Source organism: Muntiacus reevesi, chromosome 2, assembly GCF_963930625.1.
Source record: "Muntiacus reevesi chromosome 2, mMunRee1.1, whole genome shotgun sequence".
Lineage (NCBI taxonomy): Eukaryota > Metazoa > Chordata > Mammalia > Artiodactyla > Cervidae > Muntiacus > Muntiacus reevesi.
The window spans coordinates 84,045,523-84,073,212 of NC_089250.1; the positions used below are offsets into that span (position 1 = coordinate 84,045,523).

The 27,690-nt window shown below is 36.0% G+C and overlaps 1 protein-coding gene across 1 annotated transcript in view; it reads right to left on the minus strand.

The window, feature by feature from the left end:
• The window catches only part of RYR2 (ryanodine receptor 2), an 813,831-nt gene that overhangs the window by 412,061 nt on the left and 374,080 nt on the right, over positions 1-27,690 (minus strand). Inside the window, exons 12-14 of the mRNA XM_065922240.1 lie at positions 23,815-23,971; positions 5,976-6,140; positions 3,087-3,208 (exon numbers count right to left, since the gene is read on the minus strand). Of these exons, the coding sequence (XP_065778312.1) occupies positions 3,087-3,208; positions 5,976-6,140; positions 23,815-23,971 (444 nt within the window). The remainder of the gene's footprint in view (positions 1-3,086; positions 3,209-5,975; positions 6,141-23,814; positions 23,972-27,690) is intronic.

The window sequence follows — 27,690 nt, forward strand, 5'->3', positions numbered from 1 at the left end:
CATCCAATGTGAATTATCGTATCTTGATCAACATAGAAAATGTCACTTAAGGCATAGTATCACTACATTAAGTCTAAACACTGATATAGTATCTTTCTGACAAGATATACTTTAAAACAAATAATTTTTTTTCTGTTATTAAGCTAGCTCTTTCTTGCCAAATGGAATGTCAACAGTGCCTCTGAAAATACCACAAAAGTCACATTGCAATAAAAACTTCTATAGTTGAAGAAGTCAGTACTAATGGATAGACTACACAGAAAATAGGCTATTTTAAAGATTTATGATTATTTTCCTCAATAGAACTGATTAGGCAGTAGGATAGAGAAGGGAATACCAGACCACCTGACCTGCCTCTTGAGAACGTGTATGCAGGTCAGGAAGCAACAGTTAGAACTGGACATGGAACAACAGACTGGTTCCAAATAGGAAAAGGAGTACGTCAAGGCTGTATATTGTCACCCTGCTTATTTAACTTATATGCAGAGTACATCATGAGAAACACCTGGCTGGAGGAAGCACAAGCTGGAATCAAGATTGTGGGAGAAATATCAATAACCTCAGATATGCAGATGACACCACCCTTATGGCAGAAAGGGAAGAAGAACTAAAGAGCCTCTTGATGAAAGTGAAAGAGCAGAGTGAAAAAGTTGGCTTAAAGCTCAACATTCAGAAAACAAAGATCATGGCATCCGGTCCCATCATTTCATAGCAAATAGATGGGGAACAGTGGAAACAGTGGCTGACTTTATTTTTCTGGGGCTCCAAAATCACTGCAGATGGTGATTGTGGCAATGAAATTAAAAGACGTTTACTCCTTGGAAGGAAAGTTATGACCAACCTAGACAGCACATTAAAAAGCAGAGACATTACTTTGCCAACAGAGGTCCATCTAATCAAGGCTATGATTTTCCCAGTGGTCATGTATGAATGTGAGAGTTGGGCTATAAAGAAAGCTGAGCATTGAAGAATTGATGCTTTTGAACTGTGGTGTTGGAGAAGACTCTTTGAGAGTCCCTTGGACTGCAAGGAGATCCAGCCAGTCCATCCTAAAGGAGATCAGTCCTGGATGTCATTGGAAGGACTGATGTTGAAGCAGAAACTCCAATACTTTTGCCACCTGATGCGAAGGGCTGATCATTTGAAAAGACCCTGAAGCTGGGAAAGATTGCGGGCAGGAAGAGAAGGGGACAACAGAGGATGAGATGGTTGTATGGCATCACCGACTCAATGGACATGGGTTTGGGAGGACTCCGAGAGTTGGTGATGGGCAGGGAGGCCTAGCGTGCTGTGGTTCGTGGGGTCTCAAAGATTTGGACAAGACTGAGCAACTGATCTGAACTGAACTGAAAGAAGAATTATGGAAAGGACAAGATGGAAAAAGTCTAAGTTGAATTGATCCTAGATAAGTTACAATTTCCCAGTTAAAATATTGCTATAAAAAATAAGAATCTCATGATGTCTACTCCAGCAAGCATTACTCCATCTGAAAAGGGTTAGGATTTATATAAGACAGAGAATTGAGATAAATACTAAGGATATGATGAAGGTGAATGCTCTGCACATGCTCTGATTTCATGAAAGTATGCACAGAAATGCAAACACAATGCAATGGTTTATAAAAGAAGCAGAGAATAATTGACATTCATATAATCTTAGGTGGTAAAGGTCTTTTATATGCTATAAAACCAAGACATGATTTATTGAGCAAACCACAATGGAAAAAACACTTTAAGATCTTTTCCAAACCAAAAAAATGGGGAAATATTTACAATTTATATAGGAAATTAATATCTCTAACATAGAAAAAGCTCATAATGGCCTAATATAAATATTATCAAATAACAGGGCAAATCACAAAGAAAAAATAAAAGAAGAAACCTGGCCAAAAAATATGAGATATACTCATTGGTTTTTTTAACAATTCACACTGATGTGCAAATTTTAAAAAACTAAATATCATTATAAATAAATATGTGGAGAAAGAAATGGCACCCCACTCCAGTATTCTTGCCTGGGAAATTCCATGGATAGAGGAGCCTGGTGGGCTGCAGTCCATGGGGTCTTAAAGAGTTGGACATGACTGAGTGACTAAACAGTAACAAATAAATAAGTATATACTATAAATATATACATGCAGGCTTGCATGTTCAGTTGCTTCAGTCCTGTCTGACTCTGCGAACCTATGAATGAAGACCTCCAGGCTCCTCTGTCCAAGGGGATGCTCCACCTAAGAACTAGAATGTCTTGCCATTTCCTCCTCCAAGGATCTTGCCGATCCAGGGAACAAACCTATATGTCTCCTGCATCAGCAGGTGAGTTCTTTACCACCTGGGAAGAGCATATACACATATATATCAGTTTTTCCCATCTTTAAATTGGCAAGTGTAAAAATAGATATAATACCTATCACCAACCAGAATATATATTGGTATAAGGTTTCCAGAAAACACTTTGGACACAAATTAGACTTAGTTTTGTAGATATGCAATTGTTTCCATTATTACGTGGTAAAATTTACTTATTACAAGAATCACCTAAAAAAAAAAATTCAAAATTCACAAAGTATCTAGGAAGTACCAACTTCAGTGTGAAAGAGCTAGCACAAAGGTATGTTATAGAATAATTCTCACATACAGCTAACAATTATAAGTTTCACATACAGTTCCTAAAACCACAGTCATTTCTTTAAAAATCATTTAAAGGAAATAGACTCAGTACTCTATAATAATCATAAGGGAACAGAATTTGAAAAAGCACAGATATATGAATATGTATAAGTCACTTATAAGTGACTTTGCTGTATAAAGTCACTTATATGAATATGTATAAGTCACTTATAAGTGACTTTGCTGACTAAGTCACTTTGCTGTATACCTGAAACTAACACATTGTAAATCAACTATATTCCAATTTTAGAAAGAAAAACACAAAATCATCTAACTAGCATTTCCTAATGTGTTCAGCAGAATTGCCAAACTGTATGAGATTTACCAACATAATATGTTTTAGAATTGTTTATTTGTAATCTGAAAACAAAATTGAAATAAAATATCAAGCAATCACAACAAAGAAGGAAAATGTACCTAATAAATCTATTAAAAAGAAAGACTGTGCTCCGGATGACACGTGCTGTTCGTGATTCTTCATGCTGAGATCTGGATAAATTTAGGCCATCATCCATGTGTCCTTCATGATGCATAATAGCCTGCATGAAAGGACAAATAACTCCATTACTCCCAACATCCGTTTTTCAAATGGGTGTTAGGAAGATGTGCACTCAAAATGGTGAACTATGACAATAAACAGAGTCTAAAGACAGGTGAAATACGCTGTACACAGTCATGCTCAGGTAAAGTAATATATACAGGTCCCTGTACAAATCCATCATTCAATATATTTATTCAGTTTTTGCTTTAAAGATGAATCTGTTGTTGTTTAAAGCACAAATCAATAAATGTATTGATTTGAAAAACAAATATTAGAGTGCTTTCACATATCTATATTCAATAATTCATCCACAGTCTAAACAAACTCTGAACAAAAGAAGCAAAGGAAAACATTACATGGGATACCACTTATACAGTAATTCTGAACATAGCAGGGTTAATTTATAAGCACTGAGCAATGCTTCTAAGGTATGTCAGTTCTTTTAAAAAATGTATTTTATTGTATTATTTCTTTTGTTAGGCTTTATATTTCTGAATATACAACATAAAGAGATAATTGAACAGCTGAATGAATTTTACAAAGTGAAACAACTGTGTAACACCCAATCAAGAAAGAGAATGTTAAGGCACCTTAAAACCTGCCCCAGTGCTCACTTCCTGTCCCTGTTCTCCAAGGTATTTCCTATCTTCTGGACTTGTTTCAACAGCAAAGGTCACTTGTGTACTGACATGTAAATGGAACCATATGTGTCTAACTCCCTTCACTCAACACCAACAGCAAGATGTCTTCAGAACGTTTAACCAGATAAACTGAACTAAAATTAGCAACAAGAACTAATATCACAAACTATTTAAAAAGCAATGTAAAGATAATTTTCTCTATACCAAAATCAATGAGATAGAGACACAAAGTCTTTTTTTCTATTTAAAGTTTTGTTTTTTTCCTTTTTGCCACTCCATAGAACACCTGGGATCTTAGACTAAACCAAACTGGGTTTAGTCTATGAATATAAAGATTCTTAAATATTGTGATGTCTTCTACCAGAGATTGAACCTTTGTCCCCTACAATGGAAACTGGGAGTCTTAACCACTGGACCATCAGGGAAGTCCCAAAGTCAATCCCAAAGCCTTAAATGCATTCACTGACAAAGAAAAAAATGACCATAATGAAGCAATGTATTACTCATTTTTAGACTCTAAAAAACAAAAACAAAATTGAAAAGATGAATTAATTAAGATAAAAAGAGAATTTAATGAACTAGAAAGAAAATGATATAGTAGGTAAGGATGAATAAAAGAAGATAAATGAAAGAGATTAACCTCTCACAAAGCAGGCCAAAGATAAAATTGAAAGAAAGAAATAAACACATGAAATATGATATAAGATACAAAAGACATTAAAATTATAAAATATAATAAATCAATGCTGTATAAAACTTAATCCCCATCTCCAATTTTTTATTTTAAGAACATAAAAAAGAACTGACTACCCCAGAGGACATGGATGACTTCCTAGCAAGTTAAAAATCATCAAAAGGAATCTCCTTAACATAGAAAATTTGATGATATCAACTTATTTAACAGAGATTGGAAAGGAAATTTAAGATCCAATATTTAAAAGATCATAGGACTAGACAATTTCACAAGTGAGCTCTAATGAACCTGCAAAGAGAACATGCTCTTTTAATAGTAGACTAGTAAGTGAGCAATGACTGCTGCCTGTCTTTACACAGTCTGTCACCTATGAATGGTCTACATTTTCTAAAGGTGGAAAAAAACAAAGGAAATACTACTTCATGAAATCTGAAAATTGTATGAATTTCAAATTTCAGTATCCATAAACAAAGAAAAATTAATGCATAAATTTATCAAATGAATATATGTGGCAATTCTAGGTAAGTTCTAAAATAAAATATAAGTAGAAACCAATAAGATTTAAGCAGAATAATAAACTAGGCCAAACCGGGTTTAGTCTATGAATATAAGGATTCTTAAATATTGTGATGTCTATTAACTTATTTATCAATGAAGTAAAAGACACTAAAATATGATTTTTATCTCCCTTCAACTGATAAAATTTAGCAATCATATCTGCTTTATTAAAGTCAGATAAAATGAAATAGGAGAATATTATTTAAGTATATAAACTATTTTAATTGTCTACAGGATGCAAGAAGGCATAAAAAGAGAATTTAATGAACTAGAAAGAAAATATTTCTTGAGTGAAAGAGGAGTGAAAATTCACAATAAGAAGTCATACTGAGATGAACAACCAGAATAGATGAAATGACAGCAAGCTGAGATAAATGTGACTTGGGCATAATAATGAAAAACACAAGAAAACTAAAATTTCAACTCTTTCATAGTTCACAGCCTTGTTGTGGTGAAGGGGTTTCTGTAACTCAATGAAGCTATGAGCCACGCCCCATGCAGGGACACCCAAAAGCGATGGATCAAAGTGTAGAGTTCTGACAAAATGTGGTCTACTGGAGGAGGAAAAGGCAACCCATTTCAGTATTCTGTCCATAGGACAATCCTATGGACAGAGGAGCCTGGCAGGCCATACAGTATATGGCGTCGAAAAAAGTCAAACAGGACTGAGCAACTAAACAACAACAAGAAAGCAACATCTAATACTGCTCACCATACAAAACCCAGAGAGTTTACCAGGGTGGGACTGGACCTCTAGCTTGTAAATAAACACAGCAAGTGGCTGAAAGTGTTGCTACTTGTTTGGGTCTTGCATTTTTGTTTTTCAGTTATTAAGAATGACCACAATAGACAGTGTTTTCGTACATTCTTACCTTGCGTTGTATGGATCCCATTCTCACTGATTTCACATCCACAGACTGGTAAGTCAGCCACAAGCCTGTACTGATGTGCTGTATATAACACACTGAGTCTCCATATTTAATTTCAGAGGTTCCCATGCCATCGACTTCTTTTCTCACTCCTACATCCAATTTTTCCTGGGAGAGGGGACAAAAAAAAACAAGCAAAGGCTTTAAAAAATACTGGTTTAATATCAAAGGAACTTTGCCTTGTTGTAAATCATGTTCCTTGAAAAATGCAGCCCTCTGAAATAATAATGGTCAAATGTTCTATTGTAGCAGTTCAACCTCTACTAGAAACTGAGTAGGAGATTGCAAAGATAAATAACATACTCCTGAATTATTCATACGGGCAGAAAATTATTTTGGCCATAACACAAAATTTTATATTGCTTCATGGCAAACTCCAAACTAGAGACCTTAAGATCAGTAATTTAGGTTTCATACTCTTTCCAGATTATTATTTTTATGATTAATGACTAAGAGTATAGGTTGGGGGACAGAAAATCCAATTTTGAGCCTAATCTCTGCCACTTAGTACCTCTGAGGCCTTAGGATAAGTTAATTAAACCTTTTAAGCCTCTGTTTCTCATCTGTAAATAAAGCTAACATGAGAACCTCCCCCACAGTATCAGAAAAAACGAGATAATGAATGCAACACTTTCAGCACAGTACCTGGGATAAAATAAACACTTTAATAAACTTTCATGATTTTGACCATGAAGCTGTTATTTATAATGCTGATGATGAATTTTGTTTTAATGAGGATGTTAGGAATAATGATGATTTCTTTCAAACCCTATTCAAGGGTATAAGTCAGTTTCAATATAGTTTTTGGACTACAGAGTTCCCTATGCTAGGAAGAAACAATCAATCCTCTGATACCAACTAAATATTTCCTTTCAATCCTGATTTGTTTTAATGCTTCTTCCTTCAATTTTCCCTTCCATGTTTCATTCTGGTCTTCAAAAACTCATTATGCCTTGAAGTACTGTATAATTCTTAAAATAGCAGAAAAAAAATCTAATCTCTTTTGGTTACAATATCTTCTTTTGTGGTTTCTTACTGTCCTTGTTCTAATTTTCTTGTTAAATTTACTTTAAATTTTGTCTATCTCTTTGGCTGTTTGAGCATTGTTTGAAATCAGTACTAGTTATATAAATGTTTCTAGAAATTAGGTTGGATTCAATTTTATGTCTGTTAAACCACCAAAAGGAACAATTCAAGTAAAACAGAAATTTTGATTTCTTATGGTATTATTACACCACACTAATAATTAGCAACTCCGAAATAATTATGGACACTCCGTCAACAATTGAAAATTAAAACTTAAAAGAGTTTCGATTCTTAATGCAAAAAGGGTCAAGGTCATATAAGAAAGTGAATGCAATTAGAAGTTAAGTTGATTTAACCATTATGCAAATAACCTTAATCTGCAATAAAACAGATAATAAACCATTCCAATTTCATTCTATCAAACCAGATAAACTACAAATCTACATAAACCAACCCTCTAAATAGAAAAAATAAACTCTAGGAAAAATATATAACAATGCAATTATCTCCTCAAAATAAAACAAGGAGCTTCTAACATGATTTTTGTTTTTCCTTTATCCCAGGAAATTGGCTTGTAGTCTATTTATAGGCTTGTGGCTAGTGCTTTGAAAAGTGCAGCTACTAAGTACAAAGGTATGCTGTGCTTGCTTTTTACTGAAGTGCTTCACATCACTCTCTGGGTTAGAACTTTTAATTCCAAAACTTCATGATGACCATGTTTTTGTAATTATTCTGATCCTCAAGTCAAGTAAGAACTGCTAAAGTGACATGGGGGGGGGGGAACACCAGATTATTTGCTTTTTACAAGAACAAAAAGCCAGTCAGTCTTTTCCTTCTTTTATTTCCTATCATTTTCTGTAGCTCAAGTTTAGGAGACATTCAGGTGAAAATAATCTAGATGATCTGACCAATCACCATGGTAAGAACATGACAGCTGGTAAAAGCATCAAACAGAAAACTAGTCTGTCTTTCCAGAAATAAAGTGTCCAAGTTAGGTGAGACATCAGATTCCTAAAACCCTGTATTAGCTAACCTATATCTAAATTAGTGACATTTAGTTTTAGCATTACCTTGATATATTTTATAAATCTTCTATATTTAGTTTTCTTTTTAGTTATTCTAGACATGGGAAATGACTGTAGTTTAGTTAGGCTAATCATCCCAGAGACAACCAGTTAGAAAAATGGAAAAACATATTTTTTAGACTCTGTTGTTAGGCATTTCAGAAACCAAAAGCAGAAAGTGAACAGCAGACTTCTCTATAAAGACAAAGACTACTCAAGTGATTTGTAAGATGTAGCCTTTGTCTAGGGGCATGCCCTGTCCAATCTGCTTGGAGCTCAAGTAGAAGAAAGGTTCTTTTTTTTTTTTTTTCATTTATTTTTAATAGTTGGAGGTTAATTACTTTACAATATTGTAGTGGTTTTTGCCATACACTGACATGAATCAGCCATGGATTTACATGTGTTCCCCATCCTGATCCCCCCTCCCACCGCCCTCCCCATCCCATCCCTCTGGGTCTTCCCAGTGCACCAGCCCTGAGCACTTGTCTCATGCATCCAACCTGGGCTGGCAATCTGTTTCACACTTGGTAGTATACTTGTTTCAATGCTATTCTCTCAGAACATCCCACCCTGGCCTTCTCCCACAGAGTCCAAAAGTCTGTTCTATACATCTGTGTCTCTTTTTCTGTTTTGCATATAGGGTTATCGTTACCATCTTCTTAAATTCCATATATGTGTGTTAGTATACTACAATGGTGTTTATCTTTCCAGCTTACTTCACTCTGTATAATGGGCTCCAGTTTCATCCACCTCATTAGAACTGATTCAAATGTATTCTTTTTAATGGCTGAGTAATATTCCATTGTGTATATGTACCATTCTGACTGGCATGTAATGGGACCTCATTGTGGTTTTGATTTGCATTTCTCTGATAATGAGTGACGTTGAGCATCTTTTCATGTGTTTGTTAGCCATCTGAATGTCTTCTTTGGAGAAATGTCTGTTTAGCTCTTTGGCCCATTTTTTGATTGGGTCATTTATTTTTCTGGAATTGAGCTTCAGGAGGTGCTTGTATATTTTTGAGATTAATCCTTTGTCTGTTGCTTTGTTTGCCATTATTTTATCCCATTCTGAAGGCTGTCTTTTCACCTTGCGTAGAGTTTCCTTTGTTGTGCAAAAGCTTTTAAGTTTCATTAGGTCCCATTTGTCTAGTTTTGCTTTTATTTCCAATATTCTGGGAGGTGGGTCATAGAGGATCCTGATGTGATTTATGTCAGAGAGTGTTTTGCCTATGTTCTCCTCTAGGAATTTTATAGTTTCTGGTCTTACATTTAGATCTTTAATCCATTTTGAGTTTATTTTTGTGTATGGTATTAGAAAGTGTTCGAGTTTCATTCTTTTACAAGTGGTTGACCAGTTTTCCCAGCACCACTTGTTAAAGACGTTGTCTTTTTTCCATTGTATATCCTTGCCTCCTTTGTCGAAGATAAGGTGTCCATAGGTTTGTGGATTTATCTCTGGCCTTTCTATTGTTCCATTGATCTATATTTCTGTCTTTGTGCCAGTACCATACTGTCTTGATGACTGTGGTTTTGTAGTATAGTCTGAAGTCAGTCAGGTTGATTCCTCCAGTTCCATTCTTCTTTCTCAAGATTACTTTGGCTATTCGAGGTTTTTTGTATTTCCATACAAATTGTGAAATTATTTGTTCTAGTTCTGTGAAAAATACCGTTGGTAGCTTGATAGGGGTTGCATTGAATCTACAGATTGCTTTGGGTAGTATATTCATTTTCACAATATTGATTCTTCAGTATATTTCTCCATCTATTTGTGTCCTCTTTGATTTCTTTCATCAGTGTTTTATAGTTTTCTATATGTAGGTCTTTTGTTTCTTTAGGTAGATGTATTCCTAAGTATTTTATTCTTTTTGTTGCAATGGTGAATGGTATTGTTTCCTTAATTTCTCTTTCTGTTTTCTCATTGTTAGTGTATATGAATGTGAGGGATCTCTGTGTGTTAATTTTATATCCTGCAACATTACTGTATTCATTGATTAGCTCTAGTAATTTTCTGGTAGAGTCTTTAGGGTTTTCTATCTAAAGGATAATGTCGTCTGCAAACAGTGAGAGTTTTACTTCTTCTTTTTCTATCTGGATTCCTTTTATTTCTTTTTCTGCTCTGATTGCTGTGGCCAACACTTCCAAAACTATGTTGAATAGTAGTGGTGAGAGTGGGCACCCTTGTCTTGTTCCTGACTTTAAGGGAAATGTTTTCACTTTTTCACCACTGAGGATAAAGTTTGCTGTGGGTTAGTCATATATAGCTTTTATTAGGTGAGGTATGTTCCTTCCATTCCTGCTTTCTGGAGAGTTTTTATCATGAATGGATGTTGAATTTTCTCAAAGGCTTTTTCTGCATCTATTGAGAGAATCATATGGTTTTTATCTTTCAATTTGTTAACGTGGCGTATTACATTGATTGACTTGCAGATATTAAAGAATCCTTGCATTCCTGGGATTAAGGTTCTGTCTTATTTGATACTTGAGGTATCAAAGGACACAGTTTGGGGCTTACAAGCAGACAAAAAAATTAGACGAGCTAAATCCTGGATGAGAAAAGTAGCCACAAAATCTGTTTATGCAATCTGCCAATTCTTGTTAACCATTATACTATGCACACCCAGGGGCGCCCTAGTAAATAGTAGCAGCTAGACTCCAAAATAACTGAGCACAAACAGTACAAGCAACAGCCCACTGCCAAAGAAAGAAAGAAATTGGAGCTTCAGTTCAGCAAGATTCACTGCCTGAAAAAATCAAGGTCACTCTTGAGAAAAAATAAAATAAAATAGCCCCAATCCCAGAATTCAAATAATCCTACTCATGAATGCTTGGAAAATCTAATTTCCAAATGAATATTAATATGGTTCCAGAAGTTTAAAAGATCAGCCTGAAAAATAAAAAATGATGTTTTGGCATTGGGTATGTCAATCTGGCTCATGACTATGTCAAAACTATGTCTGAACAACTGTTCTCCTTAAATTATATATACTGGACATAATAGTGGAGATTAGACTCATTAAGAAATTTAAACTAGTCCTAATAGCATAATGTTTTAATTATATGGACAAAGGTAGTTCAAAGACATTCTTCTAGCATTAACTGAAATTTTCCTTAAATGTCCCCAAATTATTCTGTCAAGTGACTGAGAGAAAGAAGACAAAGGCCTACATCCTTAGCAGATGGAGTATTTTGGTATTTTCTCCTTAAGACAAGTAGTGGCTAAAGTTTGAGAGTTAAAAGGTCAAAAATTAATTTATTTGCTTCTATACAGGGGCACATTTTGGCAAAAAAATAGCTGGTCACTGTGAAATATGAGTCTAACAATGCTACAGGTTAAGAGAAATTGCTGAGATGGACAGGCCAGGCCAAGCTTAGCCCATCCAGGGCAGAACTGCAAAAAAACACACAGCTGGCTTTAGCCCCTGTGTTCAGAAGTTTCATGAGGAAAAACTCCAGTGGGTGGGTTTATGGAGAGAAGAGCTTTAAAACTTTTCCTGTATTTGGAGATGTAAGCAGCTTGTAGAAGGCCCCTCTTTTGTCTCTTCACTAACCTTAAACCAGGCACCCCCATGCTCTACTCATTTTCGGCCCTAGCTCACCTTTCAAATCTTTACGTCACACAATAGTTTGCAACTTGTTGGTTCTTTCCCTAAATCAAAGAAGCAGAAATGAATAAGTAATTAACAGATGACCAGATCACTTCCCTAGCTTCCCCTTCAGAAATCTCACAAATAAACTGTGTAAACAAGGCAGTATCTAAAGAAAGATCATGTAAAGTCGATGAGCCTGCACACTGCGGGGGATGGCCATGACTCTGACCCCCTATCTCAATGATTCACTAGATTACTTCCTGGTTTCCCTTTAAAAGCTTCCACTGCCATGCAGAATCTTCAGAGGTGGTTTTGGGGGTTGCTGAGTCCACCATCTCCCCAGACAGTAGTTATTCTGATTCAAGGCAACCTTCCTTTCTATCAGCATTTGTGACTATTCATTTTGTAAGCAGCGAGCAGCAGACCTGATTCAATAACAGAGGGTCTTTGAGGAGCTTCCATGGGGACAATGAAACAAGGACACAGAGCCTTAAGAGAAGCCCTCTAAAAATCTTGTACTATATCTTCCCTCCCCTGGAGTGTGGGCAGAACCAGTGAACATGATGGGGTATCACTTCTGCAATTAGGTTGTGTTACACCGCAAAGGTGAAAAGATCCAGCAGATGTAGTCAGGGTCCCGATTCAATTGATTTGAGCAAATAAAGTGGGAGGCTTCCCAAGGTGAGTCATACTTAATCAGGTGCAGTCTTTAAAAGAGGATTTAGGCTTTCCTTAAGCACAGAGACTACAGTGAGTCCCATCGATTTCATTCTGCTTACAATCTTCCTCTTCAGGACATTTGCACTACAAACTCCTCCGCCAGCATCCAAATCTCAGAAAGCAAGTCCATATAAAACATCCTTTCATATATATGTCTCTCATTCTGACACTGTCTCTCTGGTTAAACTCTGACTGATATACCTCATTTTTTTTCTTTTTTTTTTTTTGTTGTTGTTGTTGTCTTTTTTTACTTCATTTTAAAGGACATTGCTTCTTTCTAATTTTACAAGCAAAATCTGTTCATTGCAGACAACTACAAATACATAAAAGTATCAAGAATTAATGATCACCTATAGTCCTCATCTCTCCCAGAGACAACCATCATTAACATCTTGTTGCATTTCTTTGCAGCATCTCCAATTTTAAAACTTGAAATATAATTGGCCTACAATATTATGTTAGCTCCAGATATACAACACAGTGATTCAATCATAATGCTATACATTACAAAATCATCACTATGATGTCTAATTACCATGTGTCATCTAAGATACTACAATATTATTAATTATATTCCCCATGCTGAACATTTCATTCCTATGACTTATTCATTTGTAATTGGAAGTTTGTACCTTTTAGTTTCTCTCCCTTCTGGCAACCAATAATGTTTGTCCTCTATATCTATGAGTCTGTTCTGTGATGCTTGTTCATCAGTTTTGTTTTTTAAATTCTGCATATGTACATATATAAATATATAAGTGAAATCATAGAGTATTTGTCTTTCTCGGACTCAGCATATCCCCGATGCCCATCCATATTGTTGTAAATGGCGAGATTTCTTTTTTCAGATGAGTAACATTCCATCATATATATTTGTATGTACACCATATCTCCTTTATCCATTCACCTGTCAATGGGCACTAATCAGTCTTAGTTAATATAAATAATGCTGCAATGAACACAAAAATGCACATATCCTTTCAAATTAGTTAAACACCTCATCTTAACCACAGATGGTTTCACCAAGCTCACTGTCAGGCTTAATGCTATTTAAAGTTACCATAAAAACTAAAACTGAATTTCTGTATCTTCTGTAAAAAGATAGTGGGCATTACTTTCTATTATGCCATCAAAACCCTTTGAGAAACAGCACCTGATTGCAAAAATTTATTCTGAATTTAATCCTGATTAAAAACAAAAATCCATCTGCATTGAAAACTTCATATAACTATTTTGATAACAAAAAAAGCCCAAGTTATCCATTTTGATTTTAATTTTTAGATATTTAATCAATCACGAAGCAACCATAAATGCAGGTGATCACAGATGAGCAACATTTCTTTTTATGTGCTACTTATTATTATTAAACCACAAGTTTTATCATTAAAGGAGGCTTCAGATTTACTATTAATACTTAGGTTCAGAGTATAGATCTGCCACTTAACTAACCTAAGCCTAAATATAGTCATCTACATAATGAAGACTAAAAACAGTATCTAAACTTCATAGGTTTGAACTAGGATTAAATAAGAAAACACATAAAAAGGACTTAGCACATTACTTGGCACATTATAAACTGTTAGCTTGACTCTTATTTTTATTGGTGGGTCTATATATTTTAAAATATCTTAAACATATTTTGAGCCAAGAATAAAAATCTCAAATAAAAACATGCTAAAACTATGTCCTAAAAATATTTTGTTCTATTTTTACAATTTGCTCCATAATCCTTGTAATCTCATTGGAAGTCTTATTTGAGGTTGGTATTCCATCATTTCAATAGCTAAAGGTTTCTATTTATGGTTCATGAGATGAAAAAGACTGCATAAAATCACCCAAAGAGGAATATTGTAGTGGCATTTTAAGTTAAAAAAAAAATTACATCTTGGGGGCAGTGTAATACAGGGGTGATTGTCAACCTACCTTATGATTAAAACTGACATTTCAATACACTAATGTAACGGTTTAAAATTCTAGGAGTAGAGAAAGTGAAGAAAAGTTCTATGAAAACCTGCATGAATCAAACTGAATTTTTCATGATATAAATGCTTTCTTAAAAAAAAAAGACCAAGGATTTTGCAATATATATGTGCATCAAAACATCACATTGTACATCTTACTTTCACACATTATTAAATGTCAGTTATATCTCCCTAAAGCTGAGGGGAATAAGGGGACAACATGGGTGATATTATAAATTGTCTTTCACTTTATTGTGTTTATTCTGAATATATCCAGTCATCAACAACTGATTATTCTGCAAATCCTGAACTTGAGAATGGCTAATGAGTGTTCACATTAGTACAAAGATATTCCAATGACAATTTTAAAAATTGCTTTTTTTTAATTTTTTTTATTTATTTTTTTTATTTTTTATTAGTTGGAGGCTAATTACTTCACAATATTTCAGTGGGTTTTGTCATTGCTCCTTATATTAACTAGTAGAACAGATTTTTAAAGCTGTTCACAAAATTTTAAGTAAGAATGATCTTGAAATGAAGTGAAGTGAAAGTCACTCAGTTATGTCCAACTCTTTGGGACCCCATGGACTATACTGTCCATGAAATTCTCCAGGCCAGTATACTGGAGTGGGTAGCCTACCCTTCTCCAGGGGATCTTCCCAGCCTAGGGATTGAACCCAGGTCTCCCACATTGCAAGTGGATTCTTTACCAGTTTTACCAGCTGAGCCACAAGGGAAGTCAAAGAACACTGGAGTGGGTAGCCTATCCCTTCTCCAGCAGATCTCCCTGACCCAGGATTCGAACTAGGGTCTCCTGCATCGCAGGTGAATTCTTTACCAACTGAGCTATGAGGGAAGCCCAGAATGATCTTAATGTTTTCAAATATATAGAATATACTTTCAAAGCAGTTTCACACAATCATAGGTAAGGGAATGCTAATGTAAAATAAGGGTCCTTAAGAGGTGATTTTCACTTCAGAATTCCTAAAACCATACCCTTGATTCTAAGATAAAAGTTGGTATTTTCAACTGTTCTAAAAAAAGTTTAATTTTTCACCAGTAATAAAAACTTGGTTTACAATATAGTAATTATGTCAACCAACAGTCATTTATTAATTGTCTACTCAAAGTACACCAAGAACCAAAGAAATATCTTACACACAAATCTTTGCCTTCCAGAAATATAAGTACTCATTATTTTCATTGGATATAGAAAAAATATGTAAAAATATAGCAAGCATTTTCAGCTTGTCAGTGGCATTAAGGGAAAACAAGAATCAGATACACCTTTAAGAAAATGTGATTATTTATTCAAAGACCAGGGACCATAACCAAGTATAATGCTTAACAAAAGGATGAAAGAAACTGTTTACCTATATCATCTTCTCTAAAATGTTAACAATATAAAAACAGTATTTTATTTTAAAAACATATTATGTTATCTATAATTAAGAATTGTACTTTTACTCTATTTTAGTTTTAAGTTCATGCTTTTTTATTATGCAATTGCACCTTTCTTCTTGAATAATTTTTAATTTTAGTTTTTAATTTTAATATGTAGCCCTATTAGTATAAAAATATGCATATAGTTGTTAAAGACTGAAATACATACACTCAATAGTTGTTTCTGAGTGATGGATAGTACACAATTTTAATTTACCCCTTACCATATTTTTGCATTATTTCTTTTTAAAATCTTCTATAATGATTGCACATTATATATAATAGAACAAAGTAATTTAGAAACAATAGTTACTGTCTTGACTTCATAGAAAACACTGTATTACCTAATATGTCAATGATTTTAAAATGAAAATTCTGTGATTTTAAAAATAAGATTTCCCAAAAAAATTAAAAATAGAGTTTCCACGTGCTCAGTGGCTTCAGACACAACCGATTCCTTGAGACGCTGTGGACTACAGCCTCCCAGGCTGTTCGGTCCACGGGATTCTCCAGGCAAGAGTGCTGCAGTGGGTTGCTGTGCCCTCCAAGAGATCGAACCCCCATCTCCTGACTGCAGATGGGTTCTTTACTGCTGAGCCCCCAGGGAAGCCCCCAGAGTTACCAAACCATTCAGCAATCCCACCTCTGGGTATTTATCCAGAAAAGCTCTAGTTCAAAACGATACAGGGACTCCTATTTTCATAGGAGCACTATTCACAGTAGCCAAGATATGGAAACAACCTAAATGTCCCTCAGCAGCTGAATGGATAAAGAACATGTGGTACACACACACACACACACACACACACACACACACACACACACACACACACACACACACACACTAGAATACTACTCAGCCATAAAAACAATGAATGCCATTTGCAGCAACATGCATAGCCCTAGAGATTATCATACTAAGAGAAGTTAAGTCAGAAAGAGAAAGTCAAATACCATATTCTATTAATTACATGCTGAATCTAAAATATGATACAGTTCAGTTCAGTTCAGTTCAGTCACTCAGTCGTGTCTGATTCATTGAGACCCCATAAATCGCAGCACGCCAGGCCTCCATGTCCATCACCAACTCCCGGAGTTTACTCAAACTCATGTCCATAGAGTCAGTGATGCCATCCAGCCATCTCATCCTCTGTCGTCCCCTTCTCCTCCTGCCCCCAATCCCTCCCAGCATCAGGGTCTTTTCCAATGAGTCAACTCTTCACATCAGGTGGCCAAAGTATTGGAGATTCAGCTTCAGCATCAGTCCTTCCAATGAACACCCAGGACTGACCTCCTTTAGGATGGACTGGTTGGATCTCCTTGCAGTCCAAGGGACTCTCAAGAGTCTTCTCCAACACCACAGTTCAAAAGCATCAATTCTTCGGCGCTCAGCTTTCTTCACAGTCCAACTCTCACACCCATACATGACCACTGGAAAAACCATAGCCTTGACTAGACGGACTTTGGTGACAAAGTAATGTCTCTGCTTTTTAATATGCTGTCTAGGTTGGTCATGACTTTCCTTCTAAAGAGTAAGCATCTTTTAATTCCATGGCTACAATCACCATCTGCAGTGATTTTGGAGCCCAAAAAAATATTTTTGGGCTTGCACTGTTTTCCCATCTATTTGCCATGAAGTGATGGGACCGGAAGCCATGATCTTAGTTTTCTGAATGTTGAGCTTTAAGCCAACTTTTTCACTCTCCTCTTTCACTTTCATCAAGAGGTTTTTTAGTTACTCTTCACTTTCTGCCATAAGGGTGGTGTCATCTGCATATCTGAGGTTATGCTTGCACTGTTTTCCCATCTATTTGCCATGAAGTGATGGGACCGGATGCCATGATCTTAGTTTTCTGAATGTTGAGCTTTAAGCCAACTTTTTCACTCTCCTCTTTCACTTTCATCAAGAGGTTTTTTAGTTACTCTTCACTTTCTGCCATAAGGGTGGTGTCATCTGCATATCTGAGGTTATTGATATTTTTCCCAGCAATCTTGATTCCAGCTTGTGCTTCTTCCAGCCCAGCGTTTCTCATGATGTACTATACATAGAAGTTAAATAAGAGGGTGACAATATACAGCCTTGACGTACTCCTCTTCCTATTTGGAACCAGTCTATTGGTCCATGTCCAGTTCTAACTGTTGCTTCCTGATCTGCATATAGGTTTCTCAAGAGGTGGGTCAGGTGGTCTGTTATTCCCATCTCTTTCAGAATTTCCCGTCATTTATTGTGATCCACACAATCAAAGGCTTTGGCATAGTCAATAAAGCAGAAATAGATGTTTTTCTCTTGTTCTCTTGCTTTTTCGATGACCCAGCAGATGTTGGCAATTTGATCTCTGGTTCCTCTGCCTCTTCTAAAACCAGCTTGAACATCTGGAAGTTCACAGTTCACGTATTGCTGAAGCCTCGCTTGGAGAATTTTGAGCATTACTTGACTAGTATGTGAGATGAGTGCAATTGTGCGATAGTTTGAGCATTCTTTGGGATTGCCTTTCTTTGGGATTGGAATGAAAGCTGACCTTTTCCAGTCCTGTGGCCACTGCTGAGTGTTCCAAATTTGCTGGCATATTGAGTACAGCACTTTCACAGCATCATCTTTCAGGATTTGAAATAGCTCAACTGGAATTCCATCACCTCCACTAGCTTTGTTCATAGTGATGCTTTCTAAGGCCCACCTGACTTCACATTCCAGGATATCCGGCTGTAGGTGAGTGATCACACCATCATGATACAAATGAACTTATTTATGGGACAGAAATAGACTCACAGACATAGAGACAAACTTGTGGTTGCCAAGGGGGAGTGGGTGGGGAAGGGATGAATTGGTAGTTTGGGATTAGCAAGTGCAAACAATTATATATAGGATGGACAAACAATAAGTCCTACTGTGTAGCACAAGGAACTGCATTCAATATCCTGTGATAAATCATAATGGAAAAGAATATGAAAAATAATGTATATGACATGTACAACTGAATCATTTTGCTATATAGCACAAAACAACATAACACGAAGTCAAGTATACTTCAATAAAATAAATTAAAAAGATGTTTTCCTTGATTTCACCTCTGTTTTCACGAATCTCAACCATGTTATACACAAACTGATAGTGTGTTATTAGCAACCTGTGTATTAGAGTGGCTCCATGAACGTGAGCTCCATACAGGAGACCAGTTTTACAGAAATCAAACAGCTCATTGGGTTTCCCAGGTGGTGCTAGGGGTAAAGAACACAACTGCCAGTACAGGAGACTTAAGAGACCTGGGTGTGATCCCTGGGTTGGGAAGATCCCCTGGAGGAGGGCTTGGAAACTCACTCCAGTATTCTTCCCTGGAGAATTCCATGGACAGAGGAGCCTCGCAGGCTACAGTCCATGGGGTCGCAGAGTCAAACATGACTGAAGCAACTTAGCATGCACATATGCATGCAAACAGTTCATTAAAAGGCAATATTGAAATTTCAGTTCTCTGTTTTTTCAATGTCAGCTATGACAGTATGCAATCACCAAAAGTCAGAAACAGAACCTCTGAGCAGAGACCACAGAAGAATCTGGTCAGTAAAAATTCTTCATATGCAAACTATAACACTGACCGAACAAAAGCAGAGATATTTATGGGGAAATGTTTCAAAAGCTATTGCTTTGGATGAGAACTGTTTCTAGATTTTGAAAATATTCATAGCTTTTGAGTCAGTATTTCTGATTCGAGGTCTCCCCATAAAGAAAGAAATTTAAAATGTGCACAAAACTCATGTCCAAATATGTCAGTGCAATGGTTGAATTTTTTAACAGATTTTTTTGTTACAAAGGAAAAATGGCTATCATAACAGGCAAAACAACCAGAGATTTTTTTTTAAGTTAATAAAATCTTTCCCCTTGCACTCATATTCTCATATACCTTCCATTTTGATCTGTTTTTTAGTTTTATTTTTTATATTTTATGGAAGTATAGTTGATTTGCAATGTTGTGTTAATTCTCACTGTATAGCAAAATGATTCAGTTCCATATATATGCACATTCTTTCTCATATTCTTTTCCATTATGGTTTATCACAAGAGTTTAAATATAGTTCCCTTTTGTACAGTAGGACCTTGATGTTTATCCATTCTCTACATAATAGTTTGCATTTGCTAACCTCAACTCCCAATTCTTTCTTCTTTCTCCTGCCTCCTCCATTTCGATCTTTCTAAAGCCATCAAAATTAAAAGATTAGCGCAGATTTTTCACATCTAACATATAATAATATACAAACACACACTGGGGTCTTTTTCTTCACTTTTAAAAAAAGGTAAGATTTTTAAATTGCATCCTAATTTGCTTTTTTTCACTCAACAATATGATGATGGATATCTTTCCAAATCAATATTCTCATAGCTAATACCACTAAGTTACCAACTCTATTAATATTTGTTAAACATTTGAGTCCTTACCAGGTTTTTTTTTGCCATGGCAAGGAATGATAAAGGTAATATGCACAGTTTTATTTTATTTCTATAAGAAAACCCCTCTCATTTAAAATGCACTTATATAGAATGTTGCTAGATCAATGGAGGCATGTATGCAAGACATTTTGAAATGTTAATATATGTGTCTGTTTTGTATTTGCATTTCCGTAGGAATAACCCAGACCCTATTTTGCTCAGTTCAGTTCAGTTCAGTTCAGTTCAGTGGCTCAGTCATGTCCAGCTGTTTGCAACCCTATGGACTACAGCACGCCAGGCCTCCATGTCCATCACCAGCTCCCGGAGTTTACCCAAACTCATGTCCATTGAGTTGGTGATGCCATCCAACCATCTCATCCTCTGCTGTCCCCTTCTTCTCCCGCCTTCAATCTTTCCCAGCATCAGGGTCTTTCAAATGAGTCAGCTCTTCACATTAGGTGGCCACAGTTTAGGAGTTTCAGCTTCAACATCAGTCCTTCCAATGAACACCCAGGACTGATCTGCTTTAGGATGGACTGGTTGGATCTCCTTGCAGTCCAAGGGACTCTCAAGACTCTTTTCCAACACCACAGTTCAAAAGCATCAATTCTTCTGCGCTCAGCTTGCTTTACAGTCCAACTCTCACATCCATAGATTACTACTGGAAAAACCATAGCTTTGACTAGAAAGACCTTTATCGGCAAAGTAGTGTCTCTGCTTTTTAATATGCTGTCTAGGTTGGTCATAACTTTCCTTCCAAGGAGTAAGCATGTTTTAATTTTGTGGCCGCAGTCACCATCTGCAGTGATTTTGGAATCTAAAAAAGCTAGAGGCATCCATTTGCCTCCTGGAGAAGTAGGGCTGTTATAGTAGAAAGAATGAAAAGAGAAAGATTGTGGAGGTATTCAGCTTTCTATAGCAAAATAGGATTTCTGAAGATTATAGGAATATGATTGTTAGAGAAATAATGAAAAGAAAAAGATGAATTTCAGATTTCTCCAGCAATAACAGGAACTGAGGAGACCACAATTAGACAATAGTGTCTGGCAGCTGCCTGGGAGCCTGTAGAGTGGATAAGAAAGCGCTTCACTACATGAGATCCTGGGGCAGTTCTGACAGCCTTGGAGGTGAATGAGTGACTAGCCAGTACCGGGTTCCAGACCCGGAGATCAGGCTTGGTTATTGAAACCCACCCTGGGCAGTGGTTTGGAGCAGGGTTAACCTCATGTTCACCAGCTCTTCTATACACCCAGCTAAGTGACTATCCATAGAAGGTGGACAAGTGACTCACCTCTCCTGCCTTTAGTTTTTCCATCTGGATAATGGGGATCCTGTTTCTCAGTGAGATCACTTACAGAAAATACTCAGCTCAAACTGTAGACTTACCGAGAATCACAGAATGGTAGCAATTATCATCTTTAAAAGGTGAAGGATTTAGGGGAAAAGGGGTCCCTGCTTCCCAGTGCCTGAAACAAGGTTTAGGAAGGCATGGGCTATCAGCATCTTCCCTGCTCCCAGTTGAGATCAAGTCAGCCCTCATACGTCCTGGGTGAAAACATGTCCACTTCCTTTCTTTTACAGACTTCCCTTTCTTCCACTACCTTCGTTCAATAAATTTTATTACAGTTGAATGCTTGGATTTTTACTCAGAAATATCTTGTTTGTTACTTGATTTTGAAATTTTTAGAAAATATTATTTGACTTACCACTGTTTTACTGGAAGCAATCAGAGCACCTTTTACTTTTCTTCTTTCACCTCCAGTTTTTGTTAGATATATATTTACCTTTTTAAATGCCATGTCTTGAAAAAATTTCTAATGTTATTTCAATGTGATATGCATGTTCATATTTTTCCCCTTCTCTGGGATTTTATTTCAGTAGATACATTTTGCTGGGATGTCATGCATTTCTTTGTGCTTTTCCAATTTTCTGCCATCTTTTTTTCTTGAAAAGGGCTTTCACCATGAGATAACTGATCATCTTTTGCAGGTTTAATCTTTTTGTCTTTCTGGACCGAGGGATATCAGTGGATAAACCAGTAAATTCCCACCTCTGTGGTGAAAGTCTTGAGGAAGAAGCCTACTGGCACCAAGTCTGTTCACAATGTGATCAACTGCTTTCCAACTAAAGAAAGTCCACCCAAGTACTCCCCCCTTCAGAGCTCCCCTGTGGGTCCCTATAATAACTATAAAAGCTGATCCTGTCTCAGATTATCCACTGGAACTGACCAGCCTTGTCTGTTTCCACCAGAATGAATAGGGACCTACACTGGATGTCGTTCCTGGAAAATTTGGGAGAACTCACCAGATCAGAAGCATCTTCCACCATTCTGTGTCTTCCAAAGCAAGAGAACTGAGAGCATGGCATTAGAGATGTAAACTCAGGCTACTATCGTTTCAGAGTTAGTTCTGGTCTTGCTCAAACATACCTTTATCTGTGACACGGGCATAAAGTTATGCATCTCTGAGACAAAGCTAACCAGTAATTCAATACCATTTCTAACACAATGCCCAAATTTCACAATAATCTTTAACTTAAGGACAGAAATATACAATTATCTTAAAAAGGCACACAGCAGACACTTGGCATGTGTCAAATGAATAAGCGATTTTCAGCTTTCCTGAGACACTTGACTATTCAGGACATGTGCTGTTTTACTGAGGCATGGTTAGCAATCCATTGCATGGTGGGGTTGGTGAACTGGGAATCTCATCAGGTACTACGGCTTCCTAGGCGGCGCTAGTGGTAAAGAACCTGTCTGCCAATGCAGGAGATGTAAGAGACCTGGATAAGAGACACAGGTTTGATCCCTAGGTTGAGAAGATCCCTTGAAGCAGGAAGTGGCAACCCACTCCATTATTCTTGCCTGGAAATTTCCACGGACAAAGGAGCCTGGTGGACTACAGTCTATGGGGCCACAAAAAGTCAGACACAACTCAGCTACAGTCTATAGGACCACAAAGAGTCAGACACGACTCAGCTCACACACACACACACACACACACACACACACACACACACACACACACACACACATCAGGTACTGAGACAGTCTAACTGTGCACCAGCATTTCAACCTGACTTTGATGTACACTTATTTTGTCTATTCTACTCAACATCTACTTCAGAGGAATTCTCATGAAAGATCTAAGGACATTCTTAGATGTTTTGTCCTTACACAGGATTCAACAGACCTAAGAAGAAAGGTCTGTATGTAAGAGCAGATATGTAACCGAGCCTGCGAGGAAAAGGTTCTGCTGATGTGCCCCTCACACTGTTATGCAAGAGCAGCACAAGGTCTGTGCTTACCGCATTGTCGATGCCTAAGAAAACTAAAAGGAGTTGGATGGATATGCTCCATGAAAATAGCCAAAGAACCATAAACCAAGTGAAACACCTGGGCAGGTTTTACTGGTTGAGGAAATGGATTTGACTGAAGAGGAATGAATAGAAGAGTAACTGGGAATTTAGAAATTTGTGTAAAACATACATCACTTTTCTTTGTATTTCTAACATCAAAAGAAATGCAGTGGGAAATCCAAAATTATATCCGTCTTACCTTGGAAGATCGGAAGGTAAATGCAGTTGATTTGACATCAGCTTTCTCTTTGTCCATGAGTAGAAGGCTTTTGTCTTCCATGAGACTCAAGTATTTTCCTGTTGTGACATGGCGTAGTCGAAAAGGTTGTCCCCATCTTATGTGGCTTCCACTCCACCTAACAAAAAATGTTAAGACTTGATCCAAGAGCAAACGCAATGACAGGAGAAACAGTAATTAAAATGTATGTGTCAGACGATGAAAAAGGAGGTTTTACATACACTGTCCTCTTGAGTGTTTCCAAAACGTTATGATGGTGGCAGTATTTTTATTTCACAAATAACAAAATGGTTATTTGGAATGGTTATAGGTAATATTCAATGTCACGTAGATAATAATAAGTAGAAGCAAAATTTATCTCAAGGTCTTCTGACATTAAATATAATACTGTCCACACCAAACACTACTAAGATGGCTAAGAACTTGTGTTCTGAGTTAATTTCTAATCACTAGTCACAAAGACATTATGAGATTAAAATGACACTTTAAACTCATAAAACTCATAAACTAGGATTTACTAGCTTTTTGTTGGATTTGAACAGATTTGAAGGCGAGTGGTACTAAAGTTAATGCCTAATTATGTTAACTGGAATTCATATATACAAACTGAATTAGACATTTATCTGAGAAAAAGAAATCTCATCTTATGCTTTAAATTTTAATAATATGGAACAATGATGTCAACAAAAATCAAGGAACAAAAGAGACAAATGAAGAAACTAAATTTGAATAGGGTCAAGAGAAAAAAGGCAAGAAAAAGTGCATGTAAAGCACAGAAAATGAAAACTAAAGTTGCAGAAAAAAAACAAAAAGCAAAATTGTGATTATCAAAATCTGCTTTTAAAAACAGTGGATTTCGAATAGAGAAGAAAAGAAAAATGAAGATACAGACCATTCTTACATTGTACAGAACTGTGTTAGCTGAAAGCTATATATAACAAAACCTTGCCCTCACTATGGTAAAGAGTGGAAACAAAGTTCCAATAATGGAGACTTTCAGTTATCATGCTAGTGTGCAAAGCAAAGACAGCCTCTTAGCAATGATAAGAAATGTGATAAAAATCAAACTTTTTTTTCAATAAGGTAAAAATAAGAAAGATTCCCCATGCCCATATAACCAAGAGAAAATAATGATGGCAAAATTTCTATCAGACAAATTAAAATTCAAGGCAAAAAGTATAAAGGAGATATTATTGTTGTTGTGGAGTTATTAAGTCATGTCCAACTCATTCGAGACCCCATGGACGGTAACCCGCCAGGCTCCTCTGTCCATAGGATTTCCCAGTCAAGATTACTAGAGTGGGTTGTCACTTCCTTCTCTAGGGAATCTTCCTGAGCCAGGGATCAAACTTGCATCTCCTGCTAGGCAGACAGGTTCTTTACTACTGAGCCACCTGGGAAGCCCATAAAGAGGATACGGTTGATTACTTTATAATGAGAAAGATATGCTCTAAAAAGAATGCACTATTTCATGAAGCTTCACATGCCAAAGGCAAACAGAAAATGAAACACAAGACACACAAGCATAAACTTTTAAAAGATAATACAGGAGAAGCTCTTACCACTACAAACAAATCAAACAGATAAAAATAAATATGTAGAGCATTGCAATATGATTTATTAATTAATAAACTTGTTTCCATACAGAATCACTAAAAACTTTTAGGTTCTATAAGTTATGAACACTATATTTATTTTTTTAGATTTGCAGTAAATTTATTAATGCCAATTTTGTTTCAACAAATTATCTTTAAGTCAATTTTATGCTGTTGTTGGACCATAAAGAAAGCTGAGCGCCGAAGAATTGATGCTTTTGAACTGTGGTGTTGGACAAGACTCTTGAGAGTCCCTTGGACTGCAAGGAGATCCAACCAGTCCATCCTAAAGGAGGTCAGTCCTGGGTGTTCATTGGAAGGACTGATGTTGAAGATGAAACTCCAATACTTTGGCCACTTGATGCAAAGAGCTGACTCATTTAAAAAGACCCTAATGGTGCGAAAGATTGAGGGCAGGAGGAGAAGGGGATGACAGAGGATGAGATGGTTGGATGGCATCACCGACTCAATGGACATGAGTTTGGGTGATGGACAAGGAGGCCTGGCATGCTGCGGTTCATGGGGTCGCAAAGAGTTAAGACACGACTGAGCAACTGAACTGAACTGAATGCTGTTTCCCTAACTTGGATTTTTCTTAACCTGAAATATTAGCCTGGAAAATTAATACTAGAATGATACTGTAATAAGTTCAAGTTTTACATGGAAATGTTTACAAAGATAATTACTTTGGACAATTCCTCCTACTAAAATAATAACCATGTACCAATAAATCTGATAATAACACAGTAGTGCCTTAAAAATGAAATTTAAGTTTGTTTACCAACAATAGCATGTTAAAGCATTTCTAATCTGGTAATAGAAAAGCTTTGTGTATTCCCCTCATAAAATTAAGTGTACTGTTTGCAGGTGCTACAAAAAAGCAATTATTTTTAATACCATTCCATTATTTCAAGGATCATTTGAATATTTTATCAAATAATCACTCATCCTACCCAGAGAAAACAACTTCATTTTCAAAAAGTTCATAAGTATGTCCTGAAACACATACTTTTCACCAGAACGTCTAGACAGGATTCTGGATCCCATGTTCAAATCTATTTGGGCTCAAAACGAATAGGGTTCATATATATAAGTTCTCTTCTCGACCCACCAAGGGAATTCTGTTAGAAATAGAATGAACTTGCCCAATTCTCAGTCAAATATTGTGAAGTCTAAGCTCATTTTCTTTAGCTCACAAGCGCTCAAATTAGCTCATCTCATGTGTCCATGGTCCAAAAGAAAAGAGGACAAGGACAGGAGAATCAAGGGCAAGAAACTAATATTTCAGTAAAAACTGAAAACAGTTGAAATAAAGTAGTTATATAAACCAGTTTCCTAAGTTAACATATTAGACAACTGTTCCCAATGTATTATCTACATTTACTTGTAAATATCTCAAAGGAATGAGGATGTTAATTTTTTTTAAATTTGTAACATAAGAAAGTAGAATTTTAAGTATACATAACACGTATTTATAAAGGAATGAGGATGTTAATTTTTTTTTAAATTTGTAACATAAGAAAGTAGATTTTTAAGTATACATAATGTGTATTTATAATTGCAGTGATCATTTCTATTACAGAAGCCAACACATATCCTACATATAATAGTCTTAAATTTTGCATTGGGGTATAATATAGGAATGTGTTTTCTATTACATTTGACTTCCCAAATTAAAGCTTACTTTATTAAAAAGTTCATGATACTGAAAAATTTTTGACACAACTAATGCTATTTGTATGAGATTGCAATATAAAACATATAATTACTAGACTACATAAATTATAACAAATATATAGTTTGGCACCTCACTGGAGAAAAAACCCATATGGCATCCCAAAGATTACAATATAAACATTGACCTTTGGAATATAGTCCTGTTATACACATAAGCAGTAATTTGAATATCACTTCCAAAGTAAAAGAAAAGTATGTAATTACGTGACCATTGAATATAATAAGAACACATGCAAATTGAATGCAATCTAATTTACATATTTACAGTGATGCCAAAGGAAGTCAAAGATGCAACCAAATCTTTTTAATAAAAAACTTCAATGGAGAATCCATTCAGATACTTTCAAGAGTATTTCTGTAATTACAGCTCATCAATAACATTGCTGACAATGAAACGGAAGTCTTGTCAGACTTTTAGGAGCTCTTATCCTTTTTTATTTTTTAATAAGTGATAGACAGGTTTAGGACCTGTCTTCCTCAAAAAAAAAAAAAACAACAACAACAA